Below are 16,287 nucleotides of genomic sequence, written 5' to 3' on the forward strand. Positions count from 1 at the left end.
TCATCAACATACCATTGTCAGATGAACGTAAGTCATGGATGATTCTCATCAACATACCATTGTCAGATCGAACGTTAGTCGTGGATGATTCTCATCAACATACCATTGTCAGATGAACGTAAGTCATGGATGATTCTCATCAACATACCATTGTCAGATCGAACGTAAGTCGTGGATGATTTTCATCAACTTGCCATTCTAAGATGAACGTAAGTCGTGGATGATTCCCATCAACTTACAGTTCTCACATGAACGTAAGTCATGGATGATTTTCATCAACTTACAGGGGCGGTCGGGTAGCCTAGTGGTTAAAGCGTTGGCTCATCACGCCGAAGACCCAGGTTCGATTCCCAACATGGGTACAATGTGTGAAGCCCATTTCTGGTGTCCCCCGCTGTGATATTGCTGGAATATTGCTAAAAGCGAGGTAAAACCATACTGACTCACTCATCAACTTACAGTTCTCAGATGAACTTAAGTCATGGATGATTTTCATCAACTTACAGTTCTCATATGAACGTAAGCCATTGATGATTCTCATCAACTTACCATTTAAAGATGAACATAAGTCATGGATGGTTCCCATCAAGATACAGTTCTCAGATGTACACAAGTCGTGGAGGATTCTCATCTGACTAAGTTCTTAGATAAATTCATCAACTCAGTCTCAGATGTTTCAGCAGTTCTCAGATGAATGTACTGATGTTGTGACCTTGTTCAGAAAACTCTCTTGATTGTTTTCTATATAACTTATTTTCTTTTATTAGTGATACCAAGATACCTGATTATAACTGGAACATAGACTATCTTTGGCTTGAGCCTCTGTATCCAATGTTGTCAGGGTACCTTCAACCTTGTTCCGAAAATTGCCACACTGAATCCCCTTGACATGTTTACTTATGATCCACCATGTACAGACAATGTAAAACTTCGTATGTGTCTGTGCTTTTGTGTATTGTTGCTTTATAAGCATGATAAGGCTGAAATAACTAACACAGTGTCTCCTCCTAGCTGACAAGGTGATTAGCAATACTGTAAGAACAAGTCATGATGATGGATACAATGTATGTTGTCTTGTAGCCGATCATCACTGAAATAATTAGAACCCTTGGCTTGAGTCATGTTGGAATTTGAAGAATAGAATTCTGGGAATAGATTCAAATTCTTTATTACTGTATTCCCTGTGAAGATCCGCGTTAGACTCGGTTTTCAGCATCCAATGCTGTTCAGATGAGGCGACTAACGACGTCGGGGGGTCAGGCTCGCTGACTTAGGTGATGCATGTCATCATATTCCAATTGGGTGGATCGATGATCATGATGTCAATCACTGGATTGTCTGGTCAAGTCTTGATTATTTACAGACCGCTGTTTTTAGCTGAAATATTGCTGAGTGCGGCGTAGAACAACAAACAAATATTAGTGTGAGGGGATACATGGCCTCCAGTACATCAACTGTGTAGAGATATTTTGAGTGCATATGCCACAGTTTATGATGATAATGGCCTTTAATGACTTTGGGATGACATCCACATGAATTTAATATCGGGATGCTCCCTTGCATCCCTTTTGAGATTGTGGGTTCAAAATTTGTCAAGATTCTGATTTTTTTGTTTGTCGGCATATACCCAGGCCCATGTGTTTCACAAGGGAGGTAATTGTGCAGGGCATCCATCACTTTTGGCTTTTCCTGAATATTACAATGTCATGTAGCTGAAATACAGAGTAAAGTGGAACTCTCACTCTCTTTTAGGACATTGTACTGATACACATTTCAAGGTTCACTGCAAGCATGTTTGCATTTGATTTTCATTCTCATCTCCCCGGGGAGTATACAACCAATGTCTCACTGGTTTACTGAACACATCATAGAAAATTATCAAGTGATGTTTAGTTATGAAAACAAATACTTGGAATGATAATGTTTTAATTAAATAGAACTTCAGGAATAGACACAATGGTGGTATCCTATTTTAGTCTTGTTGATGAGTTGATCATCCTCGATTATCTAGTGTATATTGTGTCTATTCTATTATCCAAAGCTACATTAAGGAAGTCGGGGCACGGTTGTCTAAGGCGCCATGACTCGCTGTACAGAGTTGCATCCCTTGGGCATGCGATAAATCTATAATTGTGGGTTCAAATGCTGGTTCGTCCGGATTATGTTTCTAGGTTAGTCAGCACCATACCCGTGTTTCACCAAAGTGGTAAATGTCTTAAGACCTGCATCACTTCGGGCTTTCCTCCCACATTAAGCTGACATGCCGCGATATAACTGGAATACTGTTAAAAGCGGCGTTAAACCCAACTCACTCACTCACTCACTCACTCACTCACTCATCTAGGAAGTGCTGTCACTATCTCCATCCTCTTATCACAGACAGAACAGAATTTGTCTTGCTCATGAACTTGAAATAAGAACACCCAAAAGGACTATTCGTGGACATTCCTTGTCAGAACTAGTTACTTGCAATCTTTGCTTATTCATGGAGATTTCGTGTTAGAACTAGTTCCTTGCAATCTATGCTTGTCCAATGAGAAACCTATAAAATAACATCTTCTTATTATTAACTCCATGAATCTTCTATTGTCAATGTGATTAACCTCGATGTCCCAGTGTGTATTCCCTCTGTACTGTCTAGTGGAGACAGTTATTGTTAGTGGTGTTTCTATTTGTGTATCGGCATGTTTAGATATTAAATGATGTAGAACCCATACTACTCTGTGTACTTAATTTTTCCAACAGGATGTCTAGGCCCCCAGAATCCCAGGTCCGAGTAGGTCCCCAGAACACCCTGCTTGTTGATTCCTTGTGGGGATGCAAGGTCCTAGCAGGTGCCCCTAGAACACCATGCTTGTTGACTCCTTGTGGGGATGCAAGGTCCTAGCAGGTGCCCCTAGAACACCATGCTTGTTGACTCCTTGTGGGGATGCAAGGTCCTAGCAGGTGCCCCTAGAACACCATGCTTGTTGACTCCTTGTGGGGATGAAAGGACCTAGCAGGTGCCCCTAGAACACCATGCTTGTTGACTCCTTGTGGGGATGAAAGGACCTAGCAGGTGCCCCTAGAACACCATGCTTGTTGACTCCTTGTGGGGATGCAAGGACCTAGCAGGTGCCCCTAGAACACCATGCTTGTTGACTCCTTGTGGGGATGCAAGGTCCTAGCAGGTGCCCTAGAACACCATGCTTGTTGACTCCTTGTGGGGATGCAAGGTCCTAGCAGGTGCCCCTAGAACACCATGCTTGTTGACTCCTTGTGGGGATGCAAATGCTGAATAGGTACCCAGGAACCCAATGCTTGTCTCTGTGGGGATGCAAGAGCCAAATAGGTCCCCAGAACATTCTGCTGGTTTCTCTTTTGGGATGCATGGGCAAAATAGGTTCCCAGAATCCCATCTCTAGAATCCCATGCTTTTCTCTGTGGGAATGCATGAGCCAAATAGGTCCCCAGAACCCCCATGCTTGTTTCTGTGGGGATGCATGGGCCAAATAGGTCCCCAGAATCCCATGCTTGTTTCACTTTAGGGATGCATGGCTAAAATAGGTCCCCAGAACCCCATGCTTGTTTTTGTGGGGGTGCATGGCCAAAACAGGTCCCCAGAACCAAATGCTTGTCTCCTTGTGGTGATGCAAGGGCCAATCAGCTCTCCATAACACCATGCTTGTTCCTCTGTCAGGGTGCATGCGCCAAATGGATCATTGGAACCGTGGAATTTTGGTAAAAAAATAATCTTGCCCTGAGTGAGTGAGTTTACGAGTTGACGAGTGAATGCTTTAACCACTAGGCTACCCGACCGCTGAAATTGTGTCGTTCCTTAGTCATGCAAGGATTAAGCGTTCATGGGCTCAAATCCTGACTTCACTCTCACAAGGTGATTGGGGTGCATGGACCATGTTTACTATGGTAACTTACAATACGTATTATACTGAAACGTTCGCTGTCGCCCCGAAGACCCAGGTTCAATTCCCCACATCGGTACAATGTGTGAAGCTCATTAATGGTGTCTTTGACCGGATATTGCTGGAATATTGCTAAAAACAGCATAAAACCGCACTCACTCATACCTAAGATGATCATAATCTTACATACACTTACGACAGTCATAGCGATAAGGCTGTTTTGTTTGTTTGTTTGTCGTTGAACACTGCATTCAGCAATATTCCACCTATATGATGGTGGTCGGATAATAATCGAGTCTGGACCAGAAAATCCAGTGATTGAGATCATGAGCATCAATCCAGGCAATTGGGATACAGTGACATCAACCAAGTCAATGAGCCTGACCATCCGATCTCGTCAGTCGCCTCTTCCGACAAGCATTTTCGCCTTTTACGACAAGATTGGGTTACTGAAGACCTATTCTCTATCTGGATCTTCACGGGTTTTGTAAAACAGTACCCAGACAATCGAGTGATTGACATTGTGAACAACGACCCCCTCCGTCGATGTTCTGAGCCTGTCCACGCGATCCCTTTGGTCGCCTTTAACCGACCAGCAGAGGTTGCTGGGGACCTATTCTAACCAGGGCTCTCAAAAGGCAACTGAGTAAGTCCTCGTCTCAAATATTCGCGTTATGTAACCGCCGTCGTATAGCTGGAATATTGCTGAGAGCGGCGTTAAACAACAAAGCAACAATCAATAAATCAACTGTTTCGAGATCTGACTCTTTGTGTGGGATATGCTCTCTAGAGTTATGTCCCTTTCGTGAGTTTGGTCCAAGCTCCTCACAGCGATAGCCCGTTCGCGGACCTCTCTATACTATGTTACCGAGAGTGGAGCTTGAGTTTGGTCCCAAGCTCCTTCCCAGCGCGTGACACCTTCGTCACACTCTCGTTAACATCGCTGCCACCAGTGTGGGCGCGGCCATTACAAGAATCTTGAAATTTGCCCTCTAACCCCAAATGTAGTAACGTTCATACTTTTGTTTATATCTTTGGGAATGCCATCATAGTGAAATTTGAAAAGGTTTACGACTGACCATGTTTTCCAGATGAATTTACTTTGTTGTTTTAATAATCAGATTGGTTCGAGATTGCAGACTAACGGAAAATCAACCAACTTCTCCCTTACATTCTTACTATATCAATAACACGATAGCTTTAATGTAACAGAAATTCAAATTGACAAACGAAGAAAGTAATTTTGCAGCGATAAGTGTATTCGGCGTCAAGACGTCACTTGTTTGTAAACAACGGTCATTCGGTTGCGAGTTCAACTCCAAGCATGGTTGGGGTTACCTATCACAGTGGGGAGTTTTGACTGGTGGCAGCGATACTATAGAGAGCTCCGCGAACGGGCTGTCGCTGTGAGGAGCTTGAGTTTGGTCCAAGCTCCTTCCCTCCCAGCGTATGACACCTTCGGTGTAACGAAGGTGTCACGCGCTGGGAAGGAGCACCATGCACTCACCAGATTCTTATGTACTCCTGTACTCGGAAAAGTACTTGGCCAAGCTAGTAATTTTTTTTTTTTTTTATTGCTGCGCTAAGGCCAAACTGCGCACACACGTACAAGTAATAGATGTTTAATGGGTTTTTTAAGAAATATTACGTTACTAAAGAAGTCGACGGGAAACACTTGGTTGTGTGTAACCTCAATAAAGTAACGGTTTCAGGACTCTTCATGTGGCATAAGCTCTCTAGAGTTATGCCCCTTCCGTTAGTTGTCCGGCACCATTTACTCACCAGGTTCTCTGACATCTAACCCATGTTACGAAAGTGGCATATCAGAATGTCTGTTCATTTTAAAACAGTATCAACATGTGTCAACATAAGAAAGGGGAAATTTCAGGAGACTGAATGAATGTTGTTTTTACGCCGCACATTGGTACAATGTGTGAAGCCTATTTCTTGTGTTCCCGGTTGATATTGATGGAATATTGCTAAAAGCGGCGTAAAGTCCCACTCGCTCACTCACCCACTCACTCAAGATTACGATCAGTATGAAATGCTGGGGATCTGATTTGATCGGTCTGGCGAAGAGGAACTCGCCTTTAAGTTAATGATCAATGGGGTTTCTTGCTGTATAGCATTTTTTACCCGTGGGCATTCCAGGTTAGAATTTTTTCCGAGCAACCTATGCTGGTCTTTAGAGCAAGTTAATGGAACGGGTGGTCAGGTCAGGCTCGGTGACTTGATTGATTATGTGTGACGTCGTTCCCCGGATAGTTGCTCACAATGTCAGTCACCGGATCGTCTGGTCTAGACTCGATTACTAACGGGCTGCCGTCATTATAGCTGGAATATTGTCAAGTGCGGCGTTAAACAACAAACATACAACAGTTCAAGGTACAGTCCAAGTAAACTGCTATCACCGATTCCTTTATTACTGCTTTAGTTTCTTACTACATCAGGCATCCGTTAAGTGCCCGGTTAAAACATATTACATGAAATATACTAGGAAATTGTTTCTCCTTATTCCACCTCAGTACAAGAGCTACACAAGGCAGTCCAGTCTTTATTACGCAGTGTGATGGCGTCTTTCACAATCTGTGGAAGAGAAAACGATTCTACACCCGAAATCTTCCTACCGAGCCGTCTTCTGATATTCATCACACTCAAGTCCTTCAGTGTTCGTGGGTTAGTCGCGATGGTCTGGAACCGATTAATCATATCGGTCCAGGGGACGTCACTGACGTCGTCCATGCATGGCGACAGAGCTTCAATGGGATTATGCCCGGATGCCACAAGAAGCTCGGCAAGAACGATCGTTTCCTCATCTTTAGGGCCGTCAAACCTGATCAAAACTGCAAACGGAGTTCGGCCACAGCTGTCAGTTTTGTGCAGGGCGACGTTCAGGTCAACTAGTAAGTAATGAACGATGTTGTAGAGATGGTACCAAATTGCCTGATGTAGAGGAGTGTTCCCAAAACTCTCGGCTATCTCAGGGTCTGCTCCATAGGATGTTAACAGTTTCAACATGTCTGTCTTACCCGAGACTATGCCTTCTATGAACGGGGTTTCACGGTCATGGCTGATCTGATTCACGTCTGCGCCTGCTTCAAGTAAAGCACGTGCTGTGCTCGTGAATCCTCCACGTGCAGCTGTATGTAGGGGTGTGTAGTCGTACTCTGGATTGGTGTACACCTCCGGATTATTGGCAACAAGGAAGTCCAAGATTTCGGGACATTTGCTGTCAGCTGCGGCCCCGAATATGACGTTCTTTTCCCTGGTGTCACCATGTGCCCCTGCCTCTACTAAATACCTCGCGACATTCACCAGAAGCTGCGCCTCGGTTCCAAACATACGACTTCTTGCTGTCCAATGTAGAGGGGAAAAGTGTGTCTCCCTGTTCACATCAACACCATGCTCCTCCACAAGTACTTTAACGACGTTCAGATGTCCCATCTCGCATGCCAGATGAAGAGGACTGCAGCCAGGGAACCCTTCGTGAAAACTGTGCTCGTATCTGTCAAAGCCCTCGGATATGAGGTATCTCACCAACTCCACATGTCCCCCATAAGCTGCCACGCCTACAGCACGTATAAGGCGATTCCGGGTGGTGCTTTTAACACTCCTGTAGTAATTGTCAGCTTTGATTGTGTTTACCGCTATGTGCTTTGCTACCAGGTACTTGTCTCCAGTTTTTATCAGATTATGAAAATCGTTCATACTTCTATCCCGTGTCATTTCGAGCCAGTATGTCGTTGATGAAACAGTTTAACCTGCAAATAAAACATACAAGACCCCGATCATATGCACAATCATATCTACGTACGTAATTCTACCACAGGTGTGAATTTACTCATGTATGTAAATATTTAATTTTAATCCTTTGTCATTTTCACATCATCAGTATGGAATCACTTGTAGCTCTTCGTGGAAAGAAACAGAGATATTTCTTGTATACATGTACAGCAATCTCAATCTTGGTCTCATTTGAGAAGTGCAAATGTATCGACAAAATAATAGTAAGGTTTGATGGTACAACGTTGTTGTTGATAACGTTTGATGAGCAGCAATGGATAGAAGACTTCCGAATGAAGAAAGAAACATTTGATTACCTTTGTCGAGAGCTCCAAGAGTTTATTTGAAAGACACATGAAAATGGCATGATGCAATCGTCTCATTCTAAAAATAGCCCAACACACTCCAACTTCTCACGTGTAATTTTGCTGTGCGTTCACCTGACTAAAATATACACGAGGGAGATATTAATATGTGCAAATATACATTTACACTACCTCTTGACTTGAAGTAGGTTTTCACACCTGGCATATTTACTCATATGTGTGATTGCGTTCATATGTACTATTTACCTGTGTATTGTTAGATACCTGTGTAAACATTCATATGCGGATAATTGTATGCATCTGAACAGGGTCGTTAGAGTTAAACATAAACGTATCTATTTCAAAAGGTTAAAACTATAGCGGATGTATCAGGTGTGAAAAGAATCTCAAGAATGGTGTTCCCGTGGTGCAATAGATAAAGAACTATGTCGCTGATAAGGCCCATTTCACAAGCGTTTGGTCAAATCTCCAATATTCATATAGACATAAAGACACATATTTATATTTATTCAGTAGAAAGGCCAAATAGATATTATTATATATAGGGCATATCAATCTGCATAATACTGTTTATGTGACGTTAGAAGTTTAAGACTATTGAGTGAGTTGGGTTTAACGCCGCTTTTAACAGTATTCCAGTTATATGACAGCGGTTCAGCTTAATGTGGGAGGAAAGCTCGAAGTGATGCAGGTCTCTGACGTTTATCACTTCGGTAAAACCCACGATCACGGGTATGGTGCTGACAAACCTAGAAACATAATCGGGGCGATCCGGGATTCGAACCCACAATCATAGGTTTCCGGCGTGCCCAAGGGACGCAACTCTGCACAGCGAATCGCGGCGCCTTAGACTACTGGGCCACCCGTGCCCCCTTCAGACTATTGGCTTTCTTAGTTTATAAGTTAGTCAATGTGTAAAATGATTACCTAGGCAATTTACAAAACGTCAAAATATTTCAGTCATTTAATTTTTTTTCTCCATTTCTATGATTATCATAACGAATTCCAAACATTTTTATGCACTATTTTTATGCACTATTTAATCACCCAGTGACTGAAAACGATAGGATTAAATGAAAACGAAACTTTTGAGTCAATGTATATATTTTTTTCATCTTTGGCTTCAAACCTTAGCATTATTAGCCTATTGTGATTTTTCCAGCCCTTTTGAATTCTTAATTACATTTTGTAAATCTGACGGAGAAATAATTGCGTTTTGTCAATTGTCATTTTACACATTGACTGTAACATATACGCTTCAGCTAGGAGTAATGTGAAGCTCGTGTCATTCGGTAGATTTCATCAGCTGCAACACGTTGTCAGTGTATAATTGCTGTTACTAATAGTTCCTGAAAAGAGCACAATGTTTTACATATCGCCACCACATGGTATTCATCCTGTACATACGTCTTGTTTTTTTTCTCAATACAACATCCGCAGAGTATTTCCAAAACACAGCATCCGAGTATTTCATAATGAGGAATCTTCCAAATGACGGATGAACTCCAATCCTCCACATTTAACTAAACGTTGCTGCATCTAAATTTTGCACAAGGCTTCTTGATGTACTGAGATATGGACAATCTATTTGTGTGTGCAAAACTTGAGGCCAAATTCTTCTTTTTTAACATTTTCTAAAAAAAATAATAAAAGACTCTAAAACGATATCCCAAAACACAATTTCCCGTCGAGAGTGAAATTTCCGTAGCATTTACAGAGGCCAATAATATGTCCGTCTTTCGGGACAGATTGTCAGAACAGCTCTAATATTGCTGTCTTTCAAAGCCGATATGCGACGTCAAATTTAAGTTGATATCACCACTCAGTAAGCAGTTCTAATGGTCATAGCTTTATCCTGAAATTAAACAACATCACAGTCGTATATAAAACAAGCATTACACAAGATCGTGCCAGACTGAAAGAAGAATTCCCTTACATGGCGTGTTGTTGTTGCTCCGCGAAATCTGGACTGTGTTTTGATCAACAGTACTGTGACTTACTTCCATGGTATCTACAGCCGATTGCAGTCGTATCTCTACAACAAGGTCAGATTAGGAAAGATCCGGGTTAGTATAGGTCTTCAGCAACCCTGTTTCTCTGTGGGCAGAATAGGCCCCCAGAATCCCATGCTTGTTTCTCTGTAGAGATCCCTGACCCAAAAAAGGCCCCCAGAATCCCATGCTTGTTCCTCTGTGAGGATGCATGAGCTTTATAGGCCCCCAGAATCCCATGCTTGTTCCTCTGTGAGGATGCATGAGCCAAATAGGCCCCCAGAATCCCATGCTTGTTCCTCTGTGAGGATGCATGAGCCATATAGGCCCCCAGAATCCCATGCTTGTTCCTCTGTGAGGATGCATGAGTTCAAGAGGCCCCCAGAATCCCATGCTTGTTCCTCTGTGAGGATGCATGAGAAGAATAGGTGCCCAGAATCCTATGCTTGTTCCTCTGTGATGATGCATGAGCCAAATAGGCCCCTAGAATCCCATGCGTGTTCCTCTGTGAGGTTGCATGAGCCAAATAGGCCCCCAGATTCCTATGCTTGTTCCTCTGTGATGATGCATGAGCCAAATAGGCGCCTAGAATCCCATGCTTGTTCCTCTGTGAGGTTGCATGAGCCAAATAGGCCCCTAGAATCCTATGCTTGTTCCTCTGTGATGATGCATGAGCCAAATAGGAGCCCAGAATCCCATGCTTGTTTCTCTGTGAGGTTGCATGAGCCAAATAGGCCCCTAGAATCCTATGCTTGTTCCTCTGTGATGATGCATGAGCCAAATAGGCGCCCAGAATCCCATGCTTGTTCCTCTGTGAGGTTGCATGAGCCAAATAGGCCCCTAGAATCCTATGCGTGTTCCTCTGTGATGATGCATGAGCCAAATAGGCCCCCAGAATCCCATGCTTGTTCCTCTGTGAGGATGCATGAGCCAAATAGGCCCCTAGAATCCCATGCTTGTTTCTCTGTGAGGATGCATGAGAAGAATAGGTGCCCAGAATCCCATCCTTGTTCCTCTGTGAGTTCTGTCAGGCAGAACTTGGTATATACCCACTATTCGTACAATAATATAAAAATTTAACTGATTACAAGTCCTATATAGATAACACAACAAAGCTATTCTTAAACATGCTTTGGCAGCAAATATCAATCTTTCTGGTCAAAATGTTGGCTTGGTTAAATAAAACAAATTGTTGAAGTAGTAAACAGAAACAATTGTAATTAATCTACTGTAAACAAAATTCAGTCCAAATGTATAAATATGTTCGCGCATTCATTGAAGGATTCCCATTTCTCCAACTGCAAGTTTAGAACATACAGGTTAGTCAATTCATCTATAAATATTGAGAATTATCTTACATATTGCAAAAACCATGTTCATGGGTCACATCGTTCAAGTAATCACAAACTAAAAATTGAAACTGGTAGATATTCAAAAACACTAACCCCATTGGAACAACGTCTCTGTAAAACATGTGATGTCTTAGAAGATGAGCAACATTATGCGCTGTCTTGTATAAAATACAACCAAGAAAGAGAATCACAAATAATCCTCAATCATGATAAGAATTTGGTACACTCTGTTAAAAGGAACAATTCTTCATAATTATTACCAACAGTTATCCAGAATTCCTTGTATGTACAACATAACCATAGTTCTCAAAACTGTCAAAACAATAAACCATGCAGAACCGTAAACCGTCGCATTAAACGGAAGGAATCCCATTACATACAGTGAACTACTTGAAATAATACTGTTCTCAACTATGCACACAGCAAGCACCATACATGTGATTATGAAGACAACTAATTACAAATTTCTCATATCAAACTCGTTGTTGTAATGTTTTGTTTATTGAACAAAGTCATTTAAAAGGGGTATTTAATCGTGTTGAACAATAAGTTGCAATAGCAGCGTGGTGCGCGTTACATGCTTGACCTGCATTAATCCTGTGACCTTTCTCGGTGGCTGCCTGAATAACATACATTGCAAAGGTAGTGTGCAAAAGAGCAAGGGAGATAATAACTCGTGATACAGCTTGAATAAGATACGATGTGCAGCATTGCAAGGTCAGTGCGTGATAACGCTCTATACTACGCCTTGAGAAAAGGAGATAACCTCTAAAAAATATAGACCGGTTAACTTTAGCGAAAGGAGATATATTTGCCCTAAACATTTTTAGCTCTTTGAAAATCAAAATGAACAGATTGCATGGATTATCTACATTACAAAACATGACTAAGTCACAGAATGTGACAGGCGATTGGTTCAGACATGTCCAGATTAAGTCACTCTCATTTCAATTTGAAACCTCCAATTATTTTAGAGAAACCAAAATGGCGCTCTCCTTCAGTTAAAATTAAACACGTGTACTTCACCTCATTCGGGGCGGGGAAGAATAATCCACTCAGGTATCAACATTCTTGCGTACTTGTTAGTATGTTAGGGTTATATTTATTAGTTGAGATTCTTGGTGTAATTTGTTTACATATTATTTACCATTGCTGTCATGTATACAGAAATATAAACAAACAGAAAGGAACTAGTAAAGTCTTCTATATCTACATTTACCGATGAAAAAACAGCAAGCCAGTTTGCATTCGCTACGACACGCCCCTTTTCTACAAAAAAGACCCGCCCCCCATCGAAATCGTGAAACCTACACATCGTCATTTGGACATTGCGAATCACATGAATACTAGAGTTGTGATGAATGAATTGTGGTTGTTAATACAGATGGGTGAGTTTCAAATATATTGGCTCTCCAAAAATAATTCAGTTTATATCCATTTTAATATGTACTAAGAGGTAATAAATATTTTTAAGTAATTGAAAAAGCCACCAGTTTCAAAAGAACATATATTCATATATAACATATTAACGTTATTATTAAATAGTATGCTTACATTTCAGAGGCAATGTCAAGAGTTGTTAAGATAATAAAAGCTCAATTAAAGACAATGAAAAATAATTGCTTGATGTTTCTCAGATCATTCATAATTTATTCACCATATTCATATTAATTTCACAAGGGGGTTTTCTCGGTTACGTTTTGACAACTGGATCACGTCATCTGCTTAGATCGATGATTATGATGTCAATCATTGGATTGTCTGGTTCCTACAAGATTATTGACAGACCGCCGTCATATAGGTGGGAGATTGCCGAGTGCGGCGTTAAACAACAAACAAACAAACAAGCTGACAGCATCTAGAGATTTGAAATAACAAGAAGAAATGCAAATATTCAGTAGACTTTGTTAATAGATGTAAAACCATATAGTTACTTTGATTTATTAAACTATGTAAACAGATACAAATTGTCAGATATCAACCCTTGGGTTAAACCATTTAAGATTTCCCGAATCCTGAAGAGAAACAGACCATGTTTTAAGTTCGCCCTGTTTAAATCCGTTATCCCTGTTTATATCCGTTCTCCCTGTTTATATCCGTTCTCCCTGTTTATATCCGTTCTCCCTGTTTATATCTGCTCTCCCTGTTTAAATCTGTTCTCCCTGTTTATATCCGTTCTCCCTGTTTATATCCCTTATCCTTGCTTATATCCGTTCTCTCTGTTTATATCCGTTCCCCCTGTTTATATCCGTTCTCCCTGTTTAAATCCGTTCTCCCTGTTTATATCTGTTCTCCCTGTTTATATCCGTTCTCCCTGTTTATATCCGTTCTCCTTGCTAATATCCGTTCTCCCTGTTTAAATCCGTTTTCCCTGTTTATATCTGTTCTCCCTGTTTATATCCGTTCTCCCTGTTTATATCCGTTCTCCTTGCTAATATCCGTTCTCCCTGTTTAAATCCGTTCTCCCTGTTTATATCCGTTCTTCCTGTTTATATCCGTTCTCCTTGCTAATATCCGTTCTCCCTGTTTAAATCCGTTCTCCCTGTTTATATCCGTTCTCCATGTTTATATCTGTTCTCCCTGTTTATATCTGTTCTCCTTGTTTATATCTGTTCTCCCTGTTTATATCCGATATCCCTGTTTATATCCGTTCTCCTTGTTTATATCTGTTCTCACTGTTTATGTCTGTTCTCCCTGTTTATATCCGATCTCCCTGTTTATATCTGTTCTCCCTGTTTCTATCTGTTCTCCCTGTTTATATCCGTTCTCCCTTTTTATATCCGTTCTCCCTGTGTATATCCGTTCTCCTTTTTATATCCTTTCTCCCTGTTTATATCTGTTCTCCCTTTTTATATCCTTTCCCCTTGTTTATATCTGTTCTCCCTGTTTATATCCGTTCTCCCTGTTTATATCCGTTCTCCATGTTTATATCCGTTCTCCTTGTTTATATCTGTTCTCCCTGTTTATATCCGATCTCCCTGTTTATATCCGTTCTCCTTGGTTTATATCCGTTCTCCCTGTTTATATCCGTTCTCCCTTTTTATATCCGTTCTCCCTGTTTATGTCTGTTCTCCCTGTTTATATCCGTTCTCCCTGTTTATATCCGTTTTCCCTTTTTATATCCGTTCTCCCTGTTTATATCCGTTCTCCCTTTTTATATCCGTTCTCCCTGTTTATATCTGTTCTCCCTTTTTATATCCGTTCTTCCTGTTTATATCCGTTCTCCCTGTTTATATCTGTTCTCCCTTTATATATCCGTTCTCCTTGATTATATCTGTTCTCCCTGTTTATATCCGTTCTCCCTGTTTATATCTGTTCTCCCTGTTTATATCCGTTCTCCTTGTTTATATCTGTTCTCACTGTTTATATATGTTCTCCCTGTTTATATCCGATCTCTTGTTTATATCCGTTCTCCCTGTTTATATCCGTTCTCCTTGTTTATGTCTGTTCTCCCTGTTTATATCCGATCTCCCTGTTTATATCTGTTCTCTCTGTTTATATCCGTTCTCCCTTTTTATATCCGTTCTCCCTGTTAATATCCGTTCTCCCTTTTTATATCCGTTCTCCCTGTTTATATCCGTTTTCCCTTTTTATATCCGTTCTCCTTGTTTATATCCGTTCTCCCTTTTTATATCCGTTCTCCCTGTTTATATCCGTTCTCCCTTTTTATATCCGTTCTCCCTTTTTATATCCGTTCTCCCTGTTTATATCTGTTCTCCCTTTTTATATCTGTTCTCCCTGTTTATATCCTTTCTCCTTGTTTATATCTGTTTTCCCTGTTTGTATCCGTTCTCCCTGTTTATATCCGTCTTACCTGTTTATATCCGTTCTCCCTGTTCAAATCTGTTCTCCTTGTGTTCCTGCTGTGTTTTGTCAGATCCCTGTCACATACTTTCATTATCTTAATAGCAGATGACCGACCGAACATTATATTTGTGAGTACCGTATTCGACGTAATAAGCGCCCCACTCTAATAAGCGCCCACGGCGACATTTGCTAAGATATTGGCTAGTGAACAATCCCAATCAGCACCCCTTCCGAGTGATCAATGTACACAAGACTTATTTATTCGCGTATAATACACACTCGTGTGTTATATGCACCCTTAATTATGGGCATTAAATTCTGGAAAAATATATATGTCGTACATAAACATTTCAGGCTGCCAGCATAAACCACGAAATTTATCTTTCAACTCTGTTTTTTCCACCCAAATAACATTCTAATAAGAGCCCCCTATTTCTAATTTTGAGAGCGCCCCGCTCTAATAAGCGCCCGTGGCGGTATTTGCTAATATATTGGCTAGTGAACAATCCCAATTAGCACCCCTTCCAATTGATCAATGTACACAAGACTTATTTATTCGCGTATAATAAACATTTCAGGCTGTCAGCATAAACCACGAAATCTATCTTTCAACTGTTTTTTTTTCACCAAAATAATATTCTAATAAGAGCCCCCTATTCCTAATTTTGAGAGCGCCCTGGGCACTTATTACGTCGAATACGGTATGTGCCATAGAACACATAAATGCTCCAGGTAAAATTAGCCAAAAGAATGCCAGTGTTCTGACGCATGTGTATGTCCCGTAATGCCGGCAAGGTATTTCCATGAATTACCAATGAGCCGTATTTAAATAATGATTTGTGTTTTTTTTAAGCCAGGTTACATTTTAATGAGTTATTAAAACAAAGTATGTCAGGTCAAGGCTCGAATATTTACAGACCGTTGTCATACAGCTGGAATATTGCTGAGTGCGGCGTTAAAACCCAACAAACAAAGAAACACACACACACACACACGCAGAAATATATTCATGTCATGCAACCGCGGCAAGTAAACCTGCGAGATTAAAACAGAAGTTATCGTCGTCGCAGCCTGCCTGCCTGGCGCCAGATTCCCCAAAATTTGTTCCTGCTCCCAATTTTTAAGC

The 16,287-nt window shown here is 41.1% G+C and overlaps 1 protein-coding gene across 2 annotated transcripts; it reads right to left on the bottom strand.

Moving 5' to 3' along the window:
- Positions 1-6,202: 6,202 nt before the first annotated feature.
- LOC124136000 (ankyrin-1-like) lies at positions 6,203-10,018 on the bottom strand. Of its 2 annotated transcripts, none has more exons than XM_046501736.2 (2): positions 9,948-10,018; positions 6,203-7,663 (listed from the first exon to the last, which is right to left on the bottom strand). In XM_046501736.2, the coding sequence occupies exon 2, from the start codon at positions 7,626-7,628 to the stop codon at positions 6,414-6,416; it is 1,215 nt and encodes a 404-aa protein (XP_046357692.2). In that variant the 5' UTR covers positions 7,629-7,663; positions 9,948-10,018; the 3' UTR covers positions 6,203-6,413. The 2 variants fall into 2 exon arrangements, with proteins under 2 accessions (XP_046357692.2, XP_048238630.1); XM_048382673.1 differs by lacking the exon at positions 9,948-10,018 and adding an exon at positions 8,003-8,597.
- Between the last annotated feature and the right edge of the window lie 6,269 nt (positions 10,019-16,287).

This window comes from Haliotis rufescens, unplaced genomic scaffold (genome assembly GCF_023055435.1).
Source record: "Haliotis rufescens isolate VD_foot unplaced genomic scaffold, xgHalRufe1.0.p SCAF_4, whole genome shotgun sequence".
Taxonomy (NCBI): domain Eukaryota; kingdom Metazoa; phylum Mollusca; class Gastropoda; order Lepetellida; family Haliotidae; genus Haliotis; species Haliotis rufescens.